Source organism: Cryptomeria japonica, chromosome 10 (genome assembly GCF_030272615.1).
Source record: "Cryptomeria japonica chromosome 10, Sugi_1.0, whole genome shotgun sequence".
Classification (NCBI taxonomy): domain Eukaryota; kingdom Viridiplantae; phylum Streptophyta; class Pinopsida; order Cupressales; family Cupressaceae; genus Cryptomeria; species Cryptomeria japonica.
Window position 1 is genome coordinate 801,740,782 of NC_081414.1, and position 23,825 is coordinate 801,764,606.

General features: G+C 33.1%; 1 protein-coding gene across 4 annotated transcripts in view; it reads right to left on the reverse strand.

Annotated features, from left to right (window-relative positions):
* Positions 1-23,825, reverse strand: part of LOC131072267 (uncharacterized) — a 67,839-nt gene that overhangs the window by 17,597 nt on the left and 26,417 nt on the right. For 3 of the 4 annotated variants that reach the window (XM_058008402.2, XM_058008400.2, XM_058008401.2), the window contains 4 exons: positions 1,926-2,126; positions 1,548-1,670; positions 1,186-1,223; positions 921-1,032 (listed from right to left, as the gene is read on the reverse strand). In XM_058008402.2, the coding sequence (XP_057864385.2) occupies positions 921-1,032; positions 1,186-1,223; positions 1,548-1,670; positions 1,926-2,126 (474 nt within the window). Of the gene's footprint in view, positions 1-920; positions 1,033-1,185; positions 1,224-1,547; positions 1,671-1,925; positions 2,127-6,118; positions 6,581-23,825 lie in introns of those variants that run through there. The other variant, XM_058008399.2, reaches the window with a different exon arrangement.

Genomic DNA, 23,825 nt, shown 5'->3' on the forward strand with positions numbered 1-23,825 from the left:
CCTATTGCATGACATAATGAAGAAAACAAATTAATCTTATATATATATATATATATAGAAACACACACGCACACACACACATATAAGTTCATGGAGTGTGACCCGAAACGTTGATGCAAAAGTTCTTACACAGTTTAATCCAGAAATCTTTCACAATAAGTTAATAATTCTCTTCTAATTGATACAAAGATTACCTTTGTATTAAGCTTTTGATTCAAAGGTCGTCATAAAATCTAGTAGTTTTGTCTATAGAGCTAATCTGTCAGAGTGTATTGAAGTTTCCCTTCAGAAAAAACATGAAATTCATCTGCTATGGACTTTTACAGTCTAAAATGTAAAAGTTTTTTAGTTTAGTAAACCATTCCTGAAATGGAATTTGTACTTTATATGGCTTATAGTTAGTTTAGGGCTATTCATGGGATGTTACAGAACTAGTAAGGACAGAGTAAGAGGTAAGTCGTGGGGAAAAATCTTAAGCTTTGTATGCTAAGGAGACCAGCTCATCATAGTTTCAAGCTGATCTACAACTGTGCTTTAGCTATATAAGGTAACAAAATGCGCTAGGAATTAATATGGTTTCCATCAACAAAATCCAACTACTGGTCTCTTGAGATGCCTGGCTCCATATTGACAGGTGTACCATAGAGTCATACACTATGCATCTAGCACCTTTTCAAGATTAAATTGGGGTACACTAAATGGGTTTCTAGTCTAGGATATGGATAAAAAAAACTAAATACTTTTGGCTCTCTTGCACCTAATCGAGCTACCCACATCCTTTTTGGGCTATTACAAATGCTATGAAGTCATGACCATAGTTCTAGGAAAGCACAAACATAACTGCAAAATCCAGATACACTACAGTGAAGGTAATTTCATGCCATGTCTTCAGAGCTTTTGTATTAACATGACAAACTGACCTTAATGCCAAGGCCATCTATTTTCTCTTCGGAAGCTAATGCACTCCCATCATGTTCATCATCCCCAATACGTAAACCTCTTTCTGTAAGCTCCCTTTGCTGCTCAAACTCTCTAACAATTTAAGAGGAAATATGAACAATCAAACATGTTGAAAAAAACAATCTAATCTTATTTGAGAAAGAATAGTAATTATTTTTTATCTTATGCCCGTGAAAAGTGTAGTATCAACTAACATCAATCTCACATAGAATTGAATATGCATACCTAAAGCCTGTTTTTGCAGTGAGTAACTGGATCGTAACCTGCAAAAAGTAGTGAAAAAACATTTATGAAGCATCTCAATGCATTATCTTCACTGTTTTGATTTACATTATTGTATTTTTTGTATTGAGAGGGAAATGAGGAGATCTAGTCCATTAAAAGTCATATGAATTTATATTTCTAGTTTTGGCACTCCTATCTGTAGTTACCAGGTTTCTGAACTTGTCGTTTATTTAAAACAGACATTAAACATTGGATGGTCACTGGTCGTTTGAATGCAAAAACATTTAAAAGAGGAAAGCAATCAAGTGTGACTAAATATAATGAGAGAGGAAACTATAATACGGTGTAGATGTCTAACTAACATGTAAAATGGTACCAAAATTGCAGCTTTGGAGTGGCAGAGAGACAGTTGATGGGTTTACAGATTCTGCATAATCTGCAAGGTTGATGTCAGCTTCCCCAAGATAGCCATAACGAGAGGACCCCTGATATTACATAAATTATGGGTTAATCACACAATAACTGATTCAGATCCAGACACTTACCAATGTATTATTATAATTCTATTAAGAAGCATTTTTCTAACATGAAACAGTTACAGCACAAGTTTGCCAGATACAAGTCTTCCCAAATTGGCTTTAACCTTCCCAAAAAGAGACATCATGATTATAATTTGTACATGAAATGAGAAACAAAGCTGGCAGACACAGGGAAAACAAAAAAGGCACCACATTTTGTACCGTTGAGACTGCAAGCTTGTATAACTTTTCATCAAATTTTCTGGTCTTCATGTCCTGCAAAAGTCTTGTTGTCTCATATATAGGATCAGACCATTTGCAACTTCCATTGCGGACAGAAACTTTTGTTGTCTTAGCTGAAGCCTTTCCAGTCTCGGCAGGAATAAAGGATACAAACAACTTCTCCCATCCTGGTTGTGGCACCTGAATCAATCAGCGAAAATATTACAAACATATTTAATAGCTAGAAATATTATGGTGGGCCAAAGACCTTAACTATTAGGTTATGCCCTTTGTCTGAACATGGTCATTTTGAAAACATAATGGCAACTGGTTAATTTCACTATGAGCAATATGATACAATTTGTCAGTCTCTGAAATTCAAACAGTGTTAATGAATGATGAATCAATTAACTCTTATGTTCAGTTTTCTCTGGAGGATGCAATAGAAATTATTTATATATCTTACCTGCAACCGCCGATTTGTCTAGACACAAGACACAGTTGGAAACCAATTTTACTAACTTTGAAAGTTTAAATGGTATCTTTGAATTTCAATGTGCATAAATTACTTCAAAGACACTTTCTAGTTGCCTCTGTCTTCGAATGTTACATGAGAAATAGTACAGAAAAGAGTTATTTTGAGCACCCTCACCAAAAATTACAGCTAGCCACACTTCACAAATGTCTTTATTTGACCTACTGTGATAGATAATCTATATGTTATGTCGTGTGTAAGAGAGTCACAAGTAAGCTGTAGATGCAGATAAGATCGCATCATTTGAACTGCACTATCACTGACTCAAGTTTTCAAAATGTCAATTTCTTAAAGCTTTAAGGAAATACAATAATATGTGTGTGTATTGTATATATGTATCCATTCCATGTGTCTATCAATATGTATGTTTTTGGCAGTTTATACAGATACATAAATGTGTAGGGAGGGAAGGACGGGCAGGCAGCCACACACACATACACACACAGGCCTTGCAAACATCTGGATAATTCAATCGGTGTATTTTACAAAGGAAGCATCTTCTGAAACTTGAACCAAAGTTTATTGAATATTTCCATAATCAAACTCTTTCTATAAGGAAAAAGAGTTATCAAGAGTGCAGTTCTTGTGTGATGGATGGTCCAACTGTAGCAGATTTTCAAGTAAGGAACAGAAACTGCATTCCAGCCACAACCTTCCTGCTTCCAGCTACCTTTCATCCCATCAGAATGGTGCAAGAATGGACCATAACATAAGCAATTCAAATTTTGAAATTAGAGCATGCATTGTTACCAGACCAGTAATTTTACTTCAATTACAAGGATAATTTCCTTGAACATAACCAATTTTACATTTTAAGTGGTAAACGGCATCACTATACAAATGGATATGAATTTTGGGATACCAATAAATTAAAGCAGAATCCACTCTGTAACTGAAACTCCATCAATTTCACCATAATAATTTTATCTAGATCTTAGTGTTTGCAGTAATTAGCATTTCTATCTTTTTTCCTCTAAAATCGTAAAAGCCCTAATATTTTTGCTGAACTTTCATTTCCTTTAATATGAGAATTGTTTTTACCAAGAACATGGACAAAACTAATTTCACTTTGACAAAATTGTTCAGATTTTAGAACTGACAAAAGAATTCCTAATGCCAACTTACTTCCCATTACATATGTATTTTGGAATTAGCTGATTCACAATTCAATGAATTAGCCTGGTTGCAAACCACTCAAGTTTGTCACTGCGAAATTTGAATCCTTCCTTTATTACTAGGTCCTACGAACAACAAACATAGAGAAATTTCATTTCCTCTCATATTTCCAAGGTCACAAACACCTAGTGCACAATTTTGTTCACTACAGCATACAGTTCTATTACCTAATAACCACCAAAAGCTCCTAATATACCAATTAGACTATGACCTAAAAGTTCAAACTAACAAAATAAGTTGAACGTATGGGCTAAAATAGAAACTATTCAACTTTGATTTTATTTGACTTAACAGAATTCTATCTCAGACAACAATTCTAAATTTAACATAATTATTCATGAAATGATAGTAATCAAAATAGGATTTGGCTTTAGCCCACAGGGCATATACTAGACGCTTATGCCATTGAAAGACACAGATAATGGTCCCAGGCTTGAATTACTAGCTTCAACCGTGGCATGAGTAAGAGCAGCTCATGTGGCTGGAGATTGTAAGGGTCGTGTTATTAGAACATCACCAATGGGATCCTGGCTAGTGAAAATTGCTACAGACCAAAGAAATTGGTTTAGCTTTATTGATTTCGGACCAGTAGCAACTGAAATAAACCTAACATGATTCTCTGTTAACCAGCAAAACTCTGTTTAGCTTTATTATGGTATAATGAGCACTGCGAATAAAAACACCTTAGCTTAAACTTCATGTTGATAGAACCATGTCATAAACAGCATTTTAAATTGCATTGTTACAGTGTTATAGATATTACAGCTTTTCCACACATACGTTTAACTTCCAACTCTTAGTATAGCTTAACTAGAGCCATTCCAAATTGCTACTAAGATTTATGACAACATTTATTTCAGAATAACCATTTCACATAGCATTTTATCATATATTTGGTAAGTCAACTAAAACCTGTGCTGCTTACCAGCTTCTTAATTATAAATAAAGCCCAGAGACCAGAAAAGTATATGAAACCATTTAAAAGTAACAATACGTGTGTCACGCCACCAATCATTATGAGGAAACTAGTATAAACAAGATGTGCATTTTCCTACAAAGAGTCAATCTTCCGCTGTTGATCTTGATTCTTAATTATTACTTTCCCCAATTGCTTCACTCTATCTTCTTCAAACAGATAGACAATAGGATTCACCTTCGAGAGGTCGGCATATCTAACTAGGATAGCAGCATATTTTTGGCATTCCATGATTGAATGTGTCTCAACTTGCACTGCCCCAAGGTGCAGAATAAGAATTTTCCCTCCTCCCATTGTTCTCTAGCTGTCAGCTCATCTACAGATTTTATACCTAAGACCAGAATAAGCATTTTTCATCCTCCCATTCTTCTTTTGGTGTCAAACCATCTACTGGTCCTTGTTTGGGTTGCAAGCATTTTCATTTTTATTTAACGCTTGCTGCCGAGTGGACTGTTTGGAAATGTTTGAATACTTGAATTACATTCTTTGAGATAATATGTTACAATTTACATTAAATACTCTGAGGTTACTTTCAGAAATTGCACAAAAGCTTTAGGAGCCTTCCGTCTTTTATTCAGAAATGCTGCGACAATAAATATTGCATTTTACTCTACGGTACAGTAGCTCTTTTCAGAGGTACAATAGACGTTCCCCCTTAACTTATTGTACTAGATTTGGGATTATCATCATTTATGAACATTAATACTAATTTTAATTTCAATCCTAAGATTTTAACCTATACTCAAAAATTCATAAAGCAGTTTGCTTTAAAGTAGAAAACGCTTCCAATATAATCGAAACAGTACATATCTTATTTAACTCGACTTAACTCCCAGTATGAAATTAACCAAAATAGGTGCTCTGCAGCTGAAACAACAATTACCACCATTTTGCTTCTATTAAATGGTAATAGAATCCATCCTGTCGCTTATCTAAAAATATAAATTAAAAAACAGAATAATTACAGCTTTGACATTCTAAATAACTAAAGCGAATGCTAAGATGAACGCAACAGCACCGCGCTTGAGTTCTTCATATCGTCATGTCTATTAACATATTGTTCATGTCGCCATCTCCATTATACTTCTATTTTCTTGATATTTGCATTCTTTTTATCTACATCCCGATGATAGATTGGTATGGTCTAATACGTTAATTAGAAAATCAAATCCAAAAACATTCAAACTAATACATCCAAAGCCAACAAATTAGGGATCAAAATTACTCCCATTACAAATATTTCAATACTATTAGCGACTAGACTCATTCCGGTTCGATATCATCGACACTATCGAAATTTTGAAAAGCTGCACGAACAACGCGTCGATTAACTCAAATAACTTAAAAGTCTTATCTAATTCTAAATCAAACAAAAGCCTTCGAAAATGCAGCAAAACTTAGCTGCAGAAGTTAAGACCAGATCTAAATAAGACAAATGTGCACTGAAATACAATGCAAGCCAGTAACAACAATTACAGATCTGAAACGCCAAAAGAACTTAAATACCTGCGTTGCCTGCAATTGCAAGCGGAAGACAACTTGCACTCTGTTCCTCTCCGCTTTGCATTTAGCTCCACTATGCATTCTGCCCTGCACACCGTATGTCTACCCTACTGCGACCGTCGTCCCTCAATCACAATCCATAAAGCACCTCAATTCAAACCCTTTCCGATCCAAAGCCTTCGCCATTGCCAGCAAACAAAGATTCAAAAAAAACCAAAAACGAACTAAACACTAAACAGCAGTCGAACATGCATTTCGATTCAAGCTCACAATATCTCTGATCCAGGGTTTCTATCCATTGCCTAAATCTGGGGTTCCTTTCAAAACACTAGGTTAAAGGCAATCTCCTGCATTTCTGTGATTTGCCTCTGCAATGTCGTACTCGGAAGAAAAAAAAAACTTAAATTAAAATCACAGAAAAAAAAAAAAATCGTCTGGCTGAGCTCAAAAATATCGTGTTCCCATTTATACATAAAATAATCGCAAGTACTGACAAACTCTAGAGCGGGGCCAAAGAAAATTGCACATTGATTAAATATTATAATAATAAAAACTTTATCGTTAAGACAGCAGGTGAAAAAAATAGTGCAGAGGACAAGGTGAAGTAGTTGGCCTTTGCTGATCATGCACCAACTTCTTATAATTAATTAATTATTATTACTCGTAGTTCTCACGCAACACAACAAAATCATATTTTTTTGTCTAAATTTTGGATTTATTAAGATTAATTAATCATTCGGGCTCCACGGGAATAAATTGACGGGTGACATGACAGCTTCCAGAACAAAATTGAATTATAACGGGGACCCGGGAAAATTTGTGTTTAAAGTGGTCGGTGGGAAGGGAAATTGGTATAATTAATAATTATTGTACAATGCATGGAACATAGCGAGACAAAGGTACTAGTCGTTAATAGGACCAAGGGTCTTTATAATTCGAAAACAAAATGAAGAGGGGTTATCATCCGCGCCGCAGGCTTTTTATCGTGCATGCATTTATAGTCTTTGACAGCGTCACATGGTATGTAGTATTGGGAATCGAAAAGGCCGTGCTTTTTGAAAGGGAAGGAGAGGGTCACATGATATGTCCCACGTGGTCACATGGGCGGAGCAGGATCTAGGTGGTCACGCGATGGTCATGGGTATCGTGGTGGTGTGAGCTTTACGGGTAGGGACATGCAATTGGAGGAGGAGTGTGATCCGAAACATTGATGTAAAAATCTTGTACACTATTTAAAATCCAGAAAATGTATTTTCTTGTTTATATGATGGATTGTGGAAATCTCTTAGAACTCAAGGAGGAGTTTTAGGGCAAAACGTAAATTTTAAAAATTAAAAAATAAAATTTAAGGGTAAATGGAGAGTTATGGTTTTTTGGTTTTTTTATCAATGATTTGAAATTAGGATGAGGTCGGGATTAGATGAATTTGGTGGAATAGATACCCCTCAGTTCTTTAGATTTATCAAATTTTCATAATCCATGCTGGTGATTACAAATTGTTTTCTCAATTCGACTGTGTAAAATTTTTTGCACCCTACTCCCGTGTCGAGTAGCCAAAACAACTTTGTATATGAAAAGTCCTTCATAAAAAAAAATTAGAATATTATGTATAGATATTTAATGTGGTAATAAATTGTTGAGAGTTGTAGTTACAAGATTCGACATTTAGAGTTTATCTAGATGTAGAAAAGAAATATAACAAATGATTTGAAGGAAAACGAAGTGAGAATCTATACATTCTTAATAAATGGGTTTAGGCATGAGAAGATGATAATATATTCATACTTTTTGTTGGTGATTTTGTAAAACTATTTTGTATAATAGGCTTTAATTTGTCCGTGTTTTGGAGTGATTTTATAAAAAAAAATTATTAATCAAGGAGTATTTTTACTCAAGGAAGGTTATGTACCTATGTAAAGTTAATTGATAGACATTGTTTATGGTGGAGTTGGATCAATTGGTGTTATCAATTAAGCATCTCATCAATGATAAAAACATTCAATCAAGTAGGATGTTTTGTGTTTGTCTAAATTGATATTGAATTTTTTTATGATGATAGAATACATGATCGCCTTAGATATATTTCTTTAGCGTTATAAATCCATATATTTGTATAGTATAAGTGTCGTAATTTTGTAAGAGTCTAAATGCATTAGAAATAGTTTTGTGGTATGATGCATCAATGATATGGATGTGACAAAGAGCAAACAGCATGTCATCTATCATGTAACATGGAAAGCCACTTCAATTGTCTTGCACACACCACAACTATTCACAATTTTGTTTGCTATGTAAAATGTTTTATCCTAAAAGTCAAAGAAATGGGGATTTTTAATAGTAAATCATACTGACTCATACAAGAAACGACATATTTATTGAGCAATATTTATACTTTTATATTAAAGATTTATAACAAGTCTTCTATAATATCATTATATTTTTACAAGTGAAATGAAAATAGAAGCATGTTTCTTGTTGTTTATGATTCCATAGACTCATATTTCATGAATAGTGACTTGTAAGAATCCATCTCTTATAACATGAATGATCCACTTAGGGGAAGAGCATCATTTACTGCTCATGTTCCAAGAATCGTACACTCCTTGCAAACTCAACCCTCCAATTACTAACTTTAAAGAAACCAAAACATAATAACTAAAAACTCATTAATAAATTTCAATGTACTATGAGCCATCCATTTTTGAGCATTTTTGGACCATAATTGGCCCATTTGTCCACCTTTATCGGTACCCATAGCGCACGACTATTGGAACAACTATGCATAAGCATTGGCAATTTTAAGCCCATGGTTTTTTGGGCATCTTTAAATAGGTATCAAGCGACACTTTGAAATGTGTACTTTTTGACCCTTGCGTGCATATAACAAATCCCACAATGTCCATTGTTACTACCGAGAAGCCAAAACAATAGCTATAAACAATTAAGTTGCATACAGAAACCAAAAAAAATCATCAAAATCTGATGTACCATTTAGAATCTCTAAATACACGAAATTAGCTATAATGACTACTAATACACTTCTCCTAACACTCCTCCAATTTAAATAATTTAAAAACTTCATAAATGCTAACATCCAAACACCAAAACACATTTCCCAAAATCAAACCCATTTATAGTACTTCCGCATAAAAATCTCCCTCAGCCCTTTATCTATCTACTCATTCACCAAGACTCCATGACACTGACCCAAGACTCCATCACTGATGGACCCTGGCTTTAGTGGGTAAAGTCAAAACATAAAACATGGTTTCAAAGCCCAAAAAACTGGAATGAATGACACGTAGGAGAGGTGTGGAAGCCTTTGAGGCCCACACGATCGAATGGCTCTGAAAAAAAATCATGAAGCATGTTGAACGTACAATCATCGAATCTCATCTACGCACTAAGCCTGAAGAAGATGGAACAGAAATAGGATGCCAACAGAGCCCCACTCCACGTGTCAAGTCTTATCAGACACTCGATTGATTAGAGCTTCTGAATTGTCTCTTTCTTTTGGTTTTGCTTTGCCAAGAATGCTGGATATCAACACACTTGTTTACCAGACAGGTTATTCAGAGATGTCCCATCATTCTTGCCTTGCTTTGTTTCTTTGCGTTTGCGTAATATGGTGCCGTGTTCCGTTCGTCCTAAGTTTGATGTACACAGCGAACTGAGTTGCATGATTATATTAAGGAAGGAACCCCACCAATCAAGGGAACTTGTCATATCACACAGTCAGTCAATCGCCCTCGACCTCTTTTGTAAAGGTGTGGGTCCGTTACCCTTTTCTGTCAATTACCTTTTCCACCGTTTTCTGTCAATTGCCTACCCTAAGCCTAGGGGTCTTGCAAGAAAAGCAAAAAGCAAACGACCTTTAGGTCATTCATTACAATTAAATTTTGCTTATAATGTCAAGAGTTTGGGTATAGAAATTAATAGAACTCTATCACCTCCATGATTTAATTGAAATCATAATACACTTTTTCATCTTAAGTTTTTTTTAAAACTTTAGAAGTATTTTAGTGTTTAAGTTAGTTTAGTGATTTGGAATTTAGCTCTTTGACGAGGTGCGCCGCTCCTCTCCCGTTCACCCTTTTCTCATACGTCATATTATGTTTTAGGATTTTTTCAAAAAGAAATGATATATCTCAAAAAAATATTTGGTGGCTATTATTAGATGGCATTAATGATTATATCTTTTAGACATTATGACAAACAAGATCAATTCTACCTTTTCTAACTTTTAAATTACTTACATTTAATGGTTGGCAATTTCAAACAAAGGTAGATACCTATCAACATGCATACCAACAAGGTTCAAATTGGTGTCTAGGGCATATATTGAAAGGAACCATCTTGAGGTCATTTTACACATCATTGAACACATTGAGAGGACAATGTATTTGCATGTCTATTTTTAATAATTTTACAAATCTAGTACAATGATATCTTTGTTTATATCAATGTCAACAACCAACTTAACAGTTTATTTTACATTTAAACTATTGACTCGATCTAAAGGCTTGAGTGAGACATAAAGAAATTTTAAACTTTAGCCTACATAAGAATCCTTCAAGTGCTATTTGAGACCACCGTTTTTTCCACACTTTAAATATGAACAAGCAAGTAGGTGTTGCAAGTATAAATTAGCCAATTCTTCTCTAGAAAAAAAAAATGCAAAATTAACACAAGATTGTTCTAGTGATTATTTCTCAAACATAATTGGCTTTACCTTCTAATCCAATTTACAATCTCAAATTTTAGTTTTTCATCTTTTGTCATAGTTCCATATCAATTCAAAATTGCATAAAATCATTTTGGTCCTTGGGACCATCATATTTTTCCCACTTTAAGTATCACCAAGCAAGTAGGTGTTGCAAGTATCAATTACCAAAATATTCTCTAGACAAAATCACAAAATTGGACAAGATTGGTGTAGTGATTATTTCTTAAATATTAATTGTCTTTGGCTTCTAATCCAATTTACAATCTCAAACTTTAATCTTTTTTTATAGCACCATATCAATTGAAATTTGCATTACAAGGTGTGCAACCAGAATCCATCTTATTTTTATTTTAATGTGTTTAATTTCATTCTCAATTATCTTATTTTGTTTGATTTAAATACTCAGCTCCATATATTTGCAATGGTAATTGACACATAATCGATTTACTCCTTTATTAGCATCTAGATATTCATTAGGCCATGTTTTTCTTCGGATAATTATGTAATACAAGTTTTTTAAGTTAGATTAAGATGCTTTTTAATATTGTACAACAATCACTAATAAATATTATTCAAAATATTAAATGTTGTATCTATAGTTAGAATTTTATTTTTAAAGATATTTTGTCACACCCCATCTAAACAAACATCAAGAGAATTATGATAAGAGACTACCGGCTAATAGTGGCTATTTCTAGTTGAATTACAAGAGCATATAAGACATGTCTTAATGTGTTTCCAAGTGATCTTGACTAAAAATGTGATTATAATGTTGATAAATTATGCAAATGGTTTGGAATACCCTATCCATACCAAGCTTGTCTGCTTGTAAAAAGGTTGTTCCTTAGAACTATATAAATGGCATACTGCCCAATGATGTTTATGGACCATACAACGAAGGGCCTAATCAAATTGTGCTTGACAAGCTTTTTTTTAATCAATGTCCATGAAAAGCTCTCTGCAAAGAAGTTATAGAAGAAACTTGGTGAGATGTATCAAGACAAATATTTAGTGAACAATATTTTATTGAGGAAGAAATTGTATTCCTTAGGAATGAAAGGGTGGAAAAATTACAAACCACTTTGAAGCATTTAATGTTAGTGGCTCAATTGCAATTTATTGGTGTCAAGATAGATGATGAGGAGAAATGTCAACTATTGCTTTGTTCTTTGCCTAATTCATGGGATTCACTTGTTATAGCTATCGATAGCATTTCTATTGTTTTGAAGACTAAAGATGTGGTGGATTCATTGCTTTCTAAAGAGATGAGGAGGAAGGTATCAATCAGTTCCAAGAAGGGGCTAAATGTTTGTGGAAGACCTAAGGAAAAAGGCAAGAAGAGAAGCATGATAAATCCACGTCTACAGGGAGATCCAAATCTCTTAAAAATTCCAAAGCCATTTGTTTAAGTTGTGGTAAGCCTAGACACTTTCATAAAGAGTGGAAAGAAGAAAAGAAAAAAAAAGAAAAAAATTGATTTTGATTTTGAGATTAGGAAGGAAGATGGTGATGTGTTCATTACAACTTTGGCCTCCTGTGCAAGTAATGATGCATTGTTAATTGACTCGTGCATCTTTTCATATGACTTCCAATAGAGATTGATTTTCTAAATATGAAAAAATTGGAGGAGGTAAGGTGTACTTCGATGATGATTCTTATTTAAATATTATTGGTCATGGTAAAGTTTGTATCAAGTTTCCTAATGGTTGAATAAAAAGGATTAATGGTTTAAATCGTATCCCTAGACTAGTATAAATTTATTATCTATGAGTAAATTAATAAATGCAAGTGTGTAGGTAGTTTTTTTTAATGAAGCATGCAAGATTAGTAGAGGTGTTATGGTGATTGCTATAGATGTCAAATTTAGCACATTATATAAGTTGGATGTGTACACTATTAAGTGTAATAGTACTTCTATGAAAAACAAATATGTTGCTACTTCATTGGAAGAGGTGATGGTTTCACCTTCATTAGATGGTCGTGGCTTTTGGGTGCCCAAGGGTGCTCTTCCTTATAAGTCAAAGTTACTTTTCGATGAGACTATGTTATGGCACTTAAGACTTGGCCACATTGGAGAAAAAGGCCTAAGGACCTTGAAAAATTAAAAACCCCAATAAAGGTTTAATTACTTGCAATCTTGATTTTGATTTATGTTAGCATTGTATTTATGGAAAACAAAATTGCTTTCAATTTTGCTCCAGTTCTCATAAATCTCATTCTATGTTATATTTTATTCATTGTGGTGTCTTTGTTCTCTTAGATGTTCCTTCCATTGGAAAATCTGCATATTTGTTTCATTTATTAATTATTATAATAAAAGGACATGGGTATATTTTCTAAATTTTAAATCTAAAGCTTATAATCAATTTAAATAATTTAAATAATTTAAATAATTTAAAGCAATAAAAGAGTTACAAATTGGAAAGAAAATAGAATATTTGAGGACTCATAATGGTGGTGAATTTTTCTCTAATGATTTTGATGGACTCTATAAAGATTGTGGTATTCATAGATAAAAGGCAACTTTGTATTCTCCATAATAAAATGGAGTTGTAGAAAAGAATGAATGGGACATTGATGGAGAAGGCTACGAGTATGTTAAGTGTTTTGAGTAAAGTTGTTTCCATTGCTTACTACTTGATGAATATGTTTCCTACATCAGCTCTTGTTGATTAAAAATTTATGCAGGCATGGTCATGTCACAAGCCTTCACAAAGACATTTTAGATTTTTTGGTTGTGAAGCATATGCACATATAACAAAGGAAAAGTAAACAAATTTTTAGAACAAGGTTGTGAAATGTACCTTAATCAGGTACATTTATGGTGTAAAATGCTACAAACTTTGGTATGTAGTTGCACACAAGGTAATATATGGTAGAAATGTTATTTTTAGAGAAACTAAGCCTTCTTTTGTTACATGTTGCAACCAAAACAAACTAAATAGGAGGATGTGATTCAACTTCTTTTTATGCCTAAGAAAGTTGAATCAAGACCCATAAATAGACAAGAAGTTGAGGACAACTCATCTAGCTCTAAATATTCAGAAGGGGAGAAAAAACCTTCAACTTAGCTTGTTTAAAGGTCTACAAGGCATATAGACAACCACTTGAAAGGTATTCACCTAATGATTGAAGATGTATTTTTCTTTGAATACTAACATGGATGAACCTAGATCTATAGAAGAGGCAATAAGTATGAATGTAGAATCCTGAAAAATTGTTATGGATGGAGAAATGACAACTTTGAAAAGGAATGATACATAGGATCTTGTATCATTGCCTAAAGGGTGAAAAATTGTCTGATGCAAAATGGTGTTTAAGAAAAAGATTGGTTCAAATGAAGGTATTGAGAGAATAAAGACATGTTGATTGCAAAAGGCTATTCTTGGGTTGAGGGTGTTGATTATGGTGAGATATTTTCTCCTATTGTGAAAATTACATCCATTATTTTCTTTCTATTGTTGTTGCTTATGATTTAGAGGTTGAACAAATGGATGTGAAAACAACTTTCCTTGAAGGCAATTTGGAGGAAGATATTTGTATGATATAGCTAGAGCACTATGTGGTGAAAGGTAAATGTAATTTGGTTTGTAAATTGAATAGATATTTGTATGGCCTCAAACAAATATAATATGTGGCACCAAAAATTATATATATATATATATGGGTAAGTGCACAAAGATGGTGGTCAGAAAAGTGGACACACCAAAAAAAAACATGAAAAACACCAAAACGTGCACGGGGTATTTCAAATTTAAAGAACCCTGTACGCGTTTAGGCTCATTTTGTCGAGCCTAACCAAAGCTAAACTGCGTGCGCGGTTTAAAACATACTAACCGCGTACGCGGTTCTGTCTGTCAATAAAATGCAATTCACTTACATTCCATTAGGTTTTTCAGTAGGATATATACATAAAATATTACATTTGAATATAAATTAAAGTATAAGTGACATTTCTCTTTGTCTTTTATCTTTCTTATACTTTAAGTTATATTTTATGTATATATTGTCGGGATGTTTGAGAGTGGTTCCAGATCTCTAAGAGTTATAATGTAGATTCTAGTTTTTTGAGTATTCTTATAAATTTCAGACTTAGTCACATTTCGGTAATCAACATGCTCATATCAACATTATGTCTCTCATCTCTTCCCTACATTCCCCCTCTCTCTTCCTTAACCCCTACCTTTTTGTCTCTTAGGCATCTCCCTCTCTACTTTCTTCCCTCTCTCGGTATCTCTCCATCTCTTTCTCATCTCCCTCACCCTCTTTCTCTCCCTCTCTCAAATATCTCTATCTCTCACTCTCTCCCCCTCTCATAAGTGTCTCTCTCTCTCATTCTCTCTCATTCTCTCCCTCTCCCTCCCCCTCCCTTTCTCTTTCTTTGTCAAGTATTTCTTTCCCTCTAACTCTCTTTCTCTCTCCCCCTCTCGCTCCATTTCTCTTTCTCTCAAGTCTCTCTCCTTCTCTCTATCACACTCTCTCTCTCTCTCTCTCTCTCTCTCTCTCTCTCTCTCTCTCTCTCTCTCTCTCTCTCGGGTGTCTCTTTCTCATTCTCTCCCTCTCCCATCTCCCTCCCTCTCTCCCTTTCTCATTACCTCTCTTTCTCACTCTCTCCCTCTCTTCGCACCTTTCTCTCTCTAGTCTCTTGTATATCCTTCCACCCCTTCCTCCCTCTCACTCAGAATCTCTCTATCTCTCACCCTCTCTTTCTCTCTCTCTCACCTTTCCTCCCTTCACCTCTTAGCTCTCTCTCTCTCTCTCTCTCTCTCTCTCTCTCTCTCTCTCTCTCTCTCTCTCTCTCTCTCTCTCTCTCTCTCTCTCCCCTCTCTTAGGTGTATCTCTCTCCCATTGCCTCCCTCTCCTCCCCCTCTCTCCCTCTCTAGGGTCAAAAGGTATTCCCAGGGGTCATATGGTATCCTAGGGATCCATGCATGTGTCCTAAGGGGTCATAGGACACCATATGACTCCTTAGGACACCATATGACCCATAGCGACACATAAGAGGTCATATGGAGTCCTAAGGTGTCATAAGACACCATATGACCCCTTAGCACACCATACGACCCATAATGACACCAAATGGTATCCTAAGGGGTCATAAAACACTATATGACCTCTTAGGACACCATACGACCGATAACGACACCATATGGAGTCCTAAGGGGTCAAATAGTGTCCTAAGGGGTTGTAGGAGACCATATGACCCCTTAGGACCTAAGTGGTCATAAGGTGTCCTAGGGGTCATATGACAACATAAGACACATAACAATACCATATGGTGTCCTAATGGGTCATAGGACACCATATAGCCCTTAGAACACAATACGACCCCTAACAACATCTAAGGGGTCATATGGTATCCTAAGGGGTCATAGGACACTATATGATCCCTTAGTACAACATAAGACCTATAATGACGCCAAATAGTGTCCTAAGGGGTCATAAAACACCAAATGACCCTTTAGGACACCATATGGTGTTGTTACGGGTTGTACGGTGTCTTGAGGGGTCATATGGCATCCTATTATGCCTTAGGACACCATATGGTGTCGTTATGGGTCGTATGGTGTGTTAAGGGGTCATATGGTGTCCTAAGGGGTCATAGGACACCATATGACCTCTTAGGAAACAATATGACCTCTAATGACATGTAAGGGATCATATGGTATCCTAAGGGGTCATAGAATACCATATGACCCTTTAGGACACCATATGACCCATAATGACACCATATGGAGTCCTAAGGGGTCATATGGTGTCCTAAGGGATCATAGAACACCATATGACCCATAACGACACCTAAGGGGTCATAATACACCATATGACCCCTTAGTACACCATACGTCCCATAAATATTATCCAACCAATACATCCACATGATCCAAAGAAACCAATACGTTCATTTTCTTCAAACGTTCTACTTTATATCCTATCTTCTTTAAAAAAAAAAGAAAACTGGCCACCTTGTCAATCTTCTTATCACCTTATATATATGCAAACAAAAAGAAGATATACTGGAGGGAGAGGAAGAGAGAGAGAGAGAGAGAGAGAGAGAGAGAGAGAGAGAGAGAGAGAGAGAGAGAGAGAGAGAGTAGGGAGGAAGGGAGAAGGGGAGAGAGGGAGAGAGGGAGAGAGAGAGAGAGAGAGACAATACACATACATACACACATATGTGTGTATATATATTTAATATATTATATATATATATATATATATAATATATAAATTATATATTATATATATATATATATACATATATATATATATTATATATAAATTATATATTATATGTATACACACACACACACATATATACAATAGCATATTATACACACCCAAAATTTAAATAAATTAAGCCCGTACATGTTATTTATAGTAAAAATAGTGCATACACGCTTTTTATAGTACAAATAGCGCGTACGTGCTTCTTACACCATAAGTACCTCGTACGCATTTTTTATACCATAGGTACCTCATACGCGCTTTTGTCTGTTTAGGCTTGGAAATAGGCCTGGATGACAAAGCTACGGTTTGGAAGTTTGATTTCCCTCCATTTCCCTCCTTTTTGGCGTGTTTTATTTTATCAACTTGGTTTCTCAACTTTGTCATCATCAGGTTTACATATCATCAAGTGGGTATTTCTAAAATTTCCACCATATTTTCACCCATCTTCTGAGCTTTCTAACCATATAATTTTTTTTAAATTTGAACAACAATAACATATTATTATTGAATTTCTTTTACCAGTGTCTCCATAGTTCTCACAGACATACGTGCACCATTTTTTTAATAACTTTTGATATAATTATCCAAATTTTAAAAAAATTATATATTATTGTAGTGAACTTGATTCTTTACAATTTTTTTTAAAAAATTGCATTTTTGATTTTTTTAGTGCAACTTACGCTTCACGCACAAACATGTACCTAATTTTCAAGATGTGCTTGATCGGAAAAATCATAAAAAAAAAATACTCAATAAAAAATTACAAAAAAATACACATCTTCTAGTGCTCACTCTTAACTATCTTTCTACAAAAGGATTTGTCAAAATACTAAATCTAAATATGACTTTTTTGATGTGCATGTCAGACACTATGTTATGTTTTTCTGAAAAAATCAGGGTCTGTTTTTCATGCACGAAGGATTTGACCCCCTTAATATTATCCAATTTTCAAAAAGTTTATTATTTTGAAACTAGATTCAGAGTACTACAATATTTGTTCTTTGATTATCTTCATATCTTGAGTGGATGACTTTCAAATTTTGCCTCCAAGTTCAGGTTCACCTGATTTCCAAAAAAAAAAAAAAGTGTCCACTTATACCCCCTTTTTTACCACCATCTTTGTGCACTTACCCATATATATATATATATATATGGTGAGTTTGGGATTTGAGCATTCTAAATCAAATCATTGTGTTTATTATAAAATTGATGGTGATAGTTTCTATTTATTGCATTATATATTTATATATGTTGATGATATGTTATTCATTGGTAAAGGGAAATGTATGATTTTAGAACTAAATTATTATCTTGTAGGAAAATTTGAAATAAAAAATCTTGGTGCAGCTAAATGCATCCTTAGGAGCATGGAAACTAAAGGAAATAGAGTGAACATAGAGTCATGACTAGGCTAGAGTAAGTGTGTGAATACAATTTTATAGAGGTTTAACATGTGATATTGTAAACCATTATGATCCTTTTACAGTTGCAACAAAGTTATCTACTTCAAATTGCCCTACCATTATGATCCTTTTAGAGTTGAAACAAAGTTATCTACTTCAAATTGCCCTACATCCCCATTGGAGATTAGCTGACTATCTTACTAGAGTGCAATTGGAAGTTTCGTGTATGCTATGATTTGGATTAGACCAGATATTGCCCAAGTAGTGGGAATTCTTACAATATATGTCAAATCCTTGTAGATTTCATTAGGATGTAGATCAAATATTTTTTAGATATTTGGCAGGTACCTCAAAGTATTATTTGTATTATCATGGTAATTTGGTAAGAATGAGATTACCCTTATTAATCCACAGTTATGTGGTTTCAGATTGGACAAGTGATGTTGATAGCAAAAGATTTGTTGGTGCTTATGTGTTTACTTTATTTGATGGTATAATCAATTGCTCAAATAAGTGATACATTGTGGTTGCTTTGTCAACTACTAAAGGTGGGTATATGGCGACTACTCATTCTTTTAAAGAAGTCATTTGGCTTAAGATATTGTGTTTAGATATTAGAATAAAACAAAGTGCGGTGATAGTTTATTGTGACAATCAAAGTGCAATCTGCCTAGCTAAGAACTTGAAATTTTCATGCTAAGACCAAGCACATTGATGTACATACCAATTTGTTAGAGATATGATCGAGTATGGTAGAGTGAATTTGGTTGAGGTAGAGACTTCAATAAGTGTTCTAGATTATTTAACTAAGATTGTGAGCACAAAGAAGTTCAGATGGTGTTCGAGGTCTATAGGTTTCTCAACCCTCATTAATTAAAACCTAGTGCTGGTACCCCTCCCATTTCTCTAGCAAGGTATTTGACAAGTGTGAGATTGTTAAGAAAATTGTGTCTCAACCTTACAATACATAAAATTTATTTGAAAACCACATTTTATGTATAATTTATCATTGTAAATATTAATGTAATTTATCATTATATGTCATAGATTTGACAATGGATATTACGTGTGTTTTTATTGGGCCCTAAAAGACAATCTTATTTTATGAGGGCATTGTATATTATGCTTGTGTATTGTGATGCATTGTGAGAGTTAGTTGTCGAGTTGTCTTTAGATCTCAACTAGTGATACTCTTGTTATAAGCTTTCTTTGCAACTATATTGTAATCTGTTATTGATTTTTGAACAATATATTGGGTGGCTTTTGGTGTGGGGTTTTCCTCTTGAAAGGGTTTTCCCCATGTAAATCATGATGTATTGTGATATGAATTTCATTTTGTGTTATTTTTGTTTAATTTATGTAATTGTTGTAAATATCTAAAAAAAATTGCATAACCCTTCTCTCAAGGTTAGTGTAGGAAGTTATTTCGCTACCTTAAGTTATTTCCTTTCCACCATAACAAATCGATACACATTCTGCATGATTATTACTTTGTGACCTGGTATTTAAAGATCTATTCATTTGAACATTGATTCACATCTAGAGAATTATCCTAGAATTGTTGGGCATCCTAGAGCATTTATTAAATGAGCACTTCAATTGGCACACTAAAAGGAACAATACTTACCTCAACAACTATGATATTTGCACACTTACTTGTTGCTTGATAATCTTTAACATGATGCTAAGCTTAATCTTCATAGGGGGTTGACCTAGGAGAACTTGTCATTAATGATCCAATGAGCTCGTTAAGGTATTTTTGAATACTACTAATCTATGAAAACCAATAAGAAATAAGGAATCTAACGAACTAGAGAGAACAAGTGTGAAATTAGTAGGATTAGATTAGCAATCCATGAGATAGATCCATAATTACTAAAAGAACCTTTATACACAAATTTGGCCCAAGAAAGAAAGGTCATTGTCTTGAATAGAACCCAAGCTAAAAGGCATATTCAAATCATTTAGTTTTCTATACCAAATCAAATTATATATGTATGTGCCACATCAAATCTATCCACTCACATCAATTCTAGAGTTAAGTACCCATATTTGTTACATTTACTCTCCCTAAATAACATTAATCATTTAATTATTTAGTCTAAAATTTACTAAATTAATTAATATAGATAAATTTGTGTTGAGTCAAGTATGCATTTAATTTTATCAATCAACATTAATATTAAGAAGAGGTTATATGCCTTTACATTATGGTGAACTTTCTTGTTCTTACATAGCCTAAGATTTGACCCGAGTGTTTTAATCCTTAACTAGTTTTAGAGTTATAGATCTGTCATTTCTAAACACAATATATTTTTTTCATATGTTCTCAAGGTTTATGTTCCCATCTACTGGGATTTCACTAATTATATCTATCTTTTTAGGGTTTTTGCCTTACTAGATGAGCTAGTCCATTCTTTATAGTGGATTACACTTTTTTGGATGAATAAATTGCACTCATTTGTCCAAAACATAATTTTTACCACTTTTGATTGAATGCCATGTTTGATGAGACCAAAAATAACTTTCGATCGAACATATTATTTTAAGTATGTTCAATTAAATATAATATTATTATTAAAAGGGGTTCGTTCGAACCCAGGTTTGATCAAACCCCTTTTTTTAAAGGTTTTTTAAAAAGAACACGGTAGCTTAAAAACCAGGTTCGATAGAATCTGGGCTTAATAGAATAACCCCTTTAGATAGAACATATGTTCTATCAAACCCCCTTCCTAGACATCTCCCCCCAAGCTCTCCTAGTTTCCTGCAAATTTTTGGCCTTCGAAGCTCTAATTGAGGGCTCAAATGGAACGATCTTGACAAGCCCAAATGCATGATAGTAGTACTCAAAGAGAGATTTCCAATGATTATGATTTTAATATATATTGAGTTTATTACATGATTTTTTTTTAGATTAACTAAACGTAGGTTTCTCACCAAACATCAACTCTTGTGTTCAACACTTGTGGAAAAATAGTAAAAAAGTGAAAAAAAAAAATCTAAAAAAATCTATGTAATAGGTATTGAAGTCCTCTTTCCAACAAAAAATAAAAAATAAAAAATAAAAAATCGATACATACACAACAAATTATAACCTACCAAATGAACATATGTCAAAATTACAGTTAACTCGACTTCAAAACTCAATGAAAAATGAAATGTTGAAGATAATGTTATGAAACAAATTGAAAACATTAGATATGGATGTTACAAAACCAAATTCGAAAGAATCACATTCATATCTATTTTAGAAAAAAATGTTATGCCATACCAAATGAGTATCACTCTTTAAAAATGTTGTTTTTTTGTAAAAAAACTAGTTTTCAAGGGAGATAGAAAAATGGAAACAAAATGATTCCAAACATTTTCAAAAATATATATTTAGAATCTACATACAAAATATTACAAATCACTAGTTCACATCATCTACAAATTCCTTACGGTTTACCAATAATAGGTGTCTGAATGTGAAGTTTTTTTCTCAAAATGATTATTGCAGTGTCAAAGTTTGCTAAAAAGTGTGTACGCACTATTGTGGGGTCATGAGTTTGGTTATCTAAATAGGGTTTCATTTTTAATCTATCATAAAGTGTGACATGGATTTGAACATTCACCCAACCATAGAATCTAGTGGACCTAAAATAAATGTAAATTATGCTAATGTTGAGAATAATATGGAGGAGTAGGATCACGATGTCCATGTAGTACAACAAGAGTTTACTAACAAACTTGCTAGTTTGGCTCATGTGAAAAGTCATACAAAACACAAAACACAAGGGTTTGAGGCCTTGAAAGTTATATATATTTATGTATTGAGTAGGTTGTTTATGTTGACTCTATATTCTAATTCATGGATGTTATGTTGTGTTTGGGCAACTCAAGCATTTATTGTCTTTAAAGGAGGTGTTGTAGGATAAATTGTAAGATCCCTTACTAATAGAACCTTAAGTAGTACACTCAGAATGAATTTATAAGGGATGCAAGTTTCATAAACAAACCCTCACATTCTAATCCTATCACCCTAACATGAAGTTTGCACAATAAATTAATTTATTTTTAATATATATTTTCCTTATTAGAATGGCATCCTTTATGAACCTTCAATATTTCAATCAATTAAATATAAATGTATAGATAAATAAAATAAAGTAACTTAATTTGATATTCCTTTCAAAATTATTTGTATTATAATTTTTATTTTTTAATTGTCTATATATTGTTAAGAAACTTTCCAAAACATATAATGGATACAAATATCATCTAAAACATGCATTATCTATAATAATCCATGGAAAACTTGAGTAGCCTACTCAACTAGTTTTAAAAGTATATTGTTTTTAAAAAATTACAAAATTTAAATTAATTTTAGAGGAGCTTTACCAAAACAAAACAAAACAAAACAAAAAAAATTTAAATTTACATTGTTAAAAAGATTGTATTCGTATTTCAATATGGTAATTGTTAAATATATGGATATGTCTATTAAAATTATATGTAGTGCTTTTGAATTATTCTAGATTTTTAGAGTAATATATTTGACAAGTCCCTTCTTAAATCTCATGTTTCAAGTCTAGTCATTAAATATAAAGTTGCATTAGTGAGCTTTGTGTTAAGTTGTCTAAGAGTTGTATATTAAATAACAAAATACTAATATCAATTATTAGTAACAAAATATAAATAATAATAATATTGTTTTGTTTTTTGAAAGTCGATAAAATGTACATACCCTACACCTTTTAGAATTTGAATTTGTGAACTCTCTTTCAAAAGCACAAATTCTCCACCACTAGACCAACTCAGACTATACTAATAAAAATACTGTATTATCAAATATATTTTTTAAATGAAAAAATGTTATTATAATTATTTAAAAATATATTAAATATTAAATTATTTTACGTAGACTATAATTCTTTTAAAATGAAAGAATTACAAAAGATATTCTCCAAATGCAGTACATTTGTGGAATACTTGTTAGTTTATTTTGGAGTGCACAACCCTTAAAAGAATGATTTTCCAAAGAAGCTCGTACTGCCTAATAGCACGTTCACGATGATCCTAACTTTATAATTTAAGTCTTTATTACCTGTAAGCGCAGTAAATAGAGTCATATTCTATAGGGGAAGTACTCCATGTGATATTGAAATTCCATATAAATGACATATTCTATAGCACGGGAAGTACTCCTATATTCATTTCATTACTTGTCACTTGTCATATGATCTTTTGATATTAAGTTATCTTTTTAATTTTGTATTTAAAAAAATAATTTTAAATATTAAAGTTATTTATTTTTATTTTTTTATTATTTTGATATTTCTCTTATAAAATTGTAAAAATGATTATTTAATTTTTA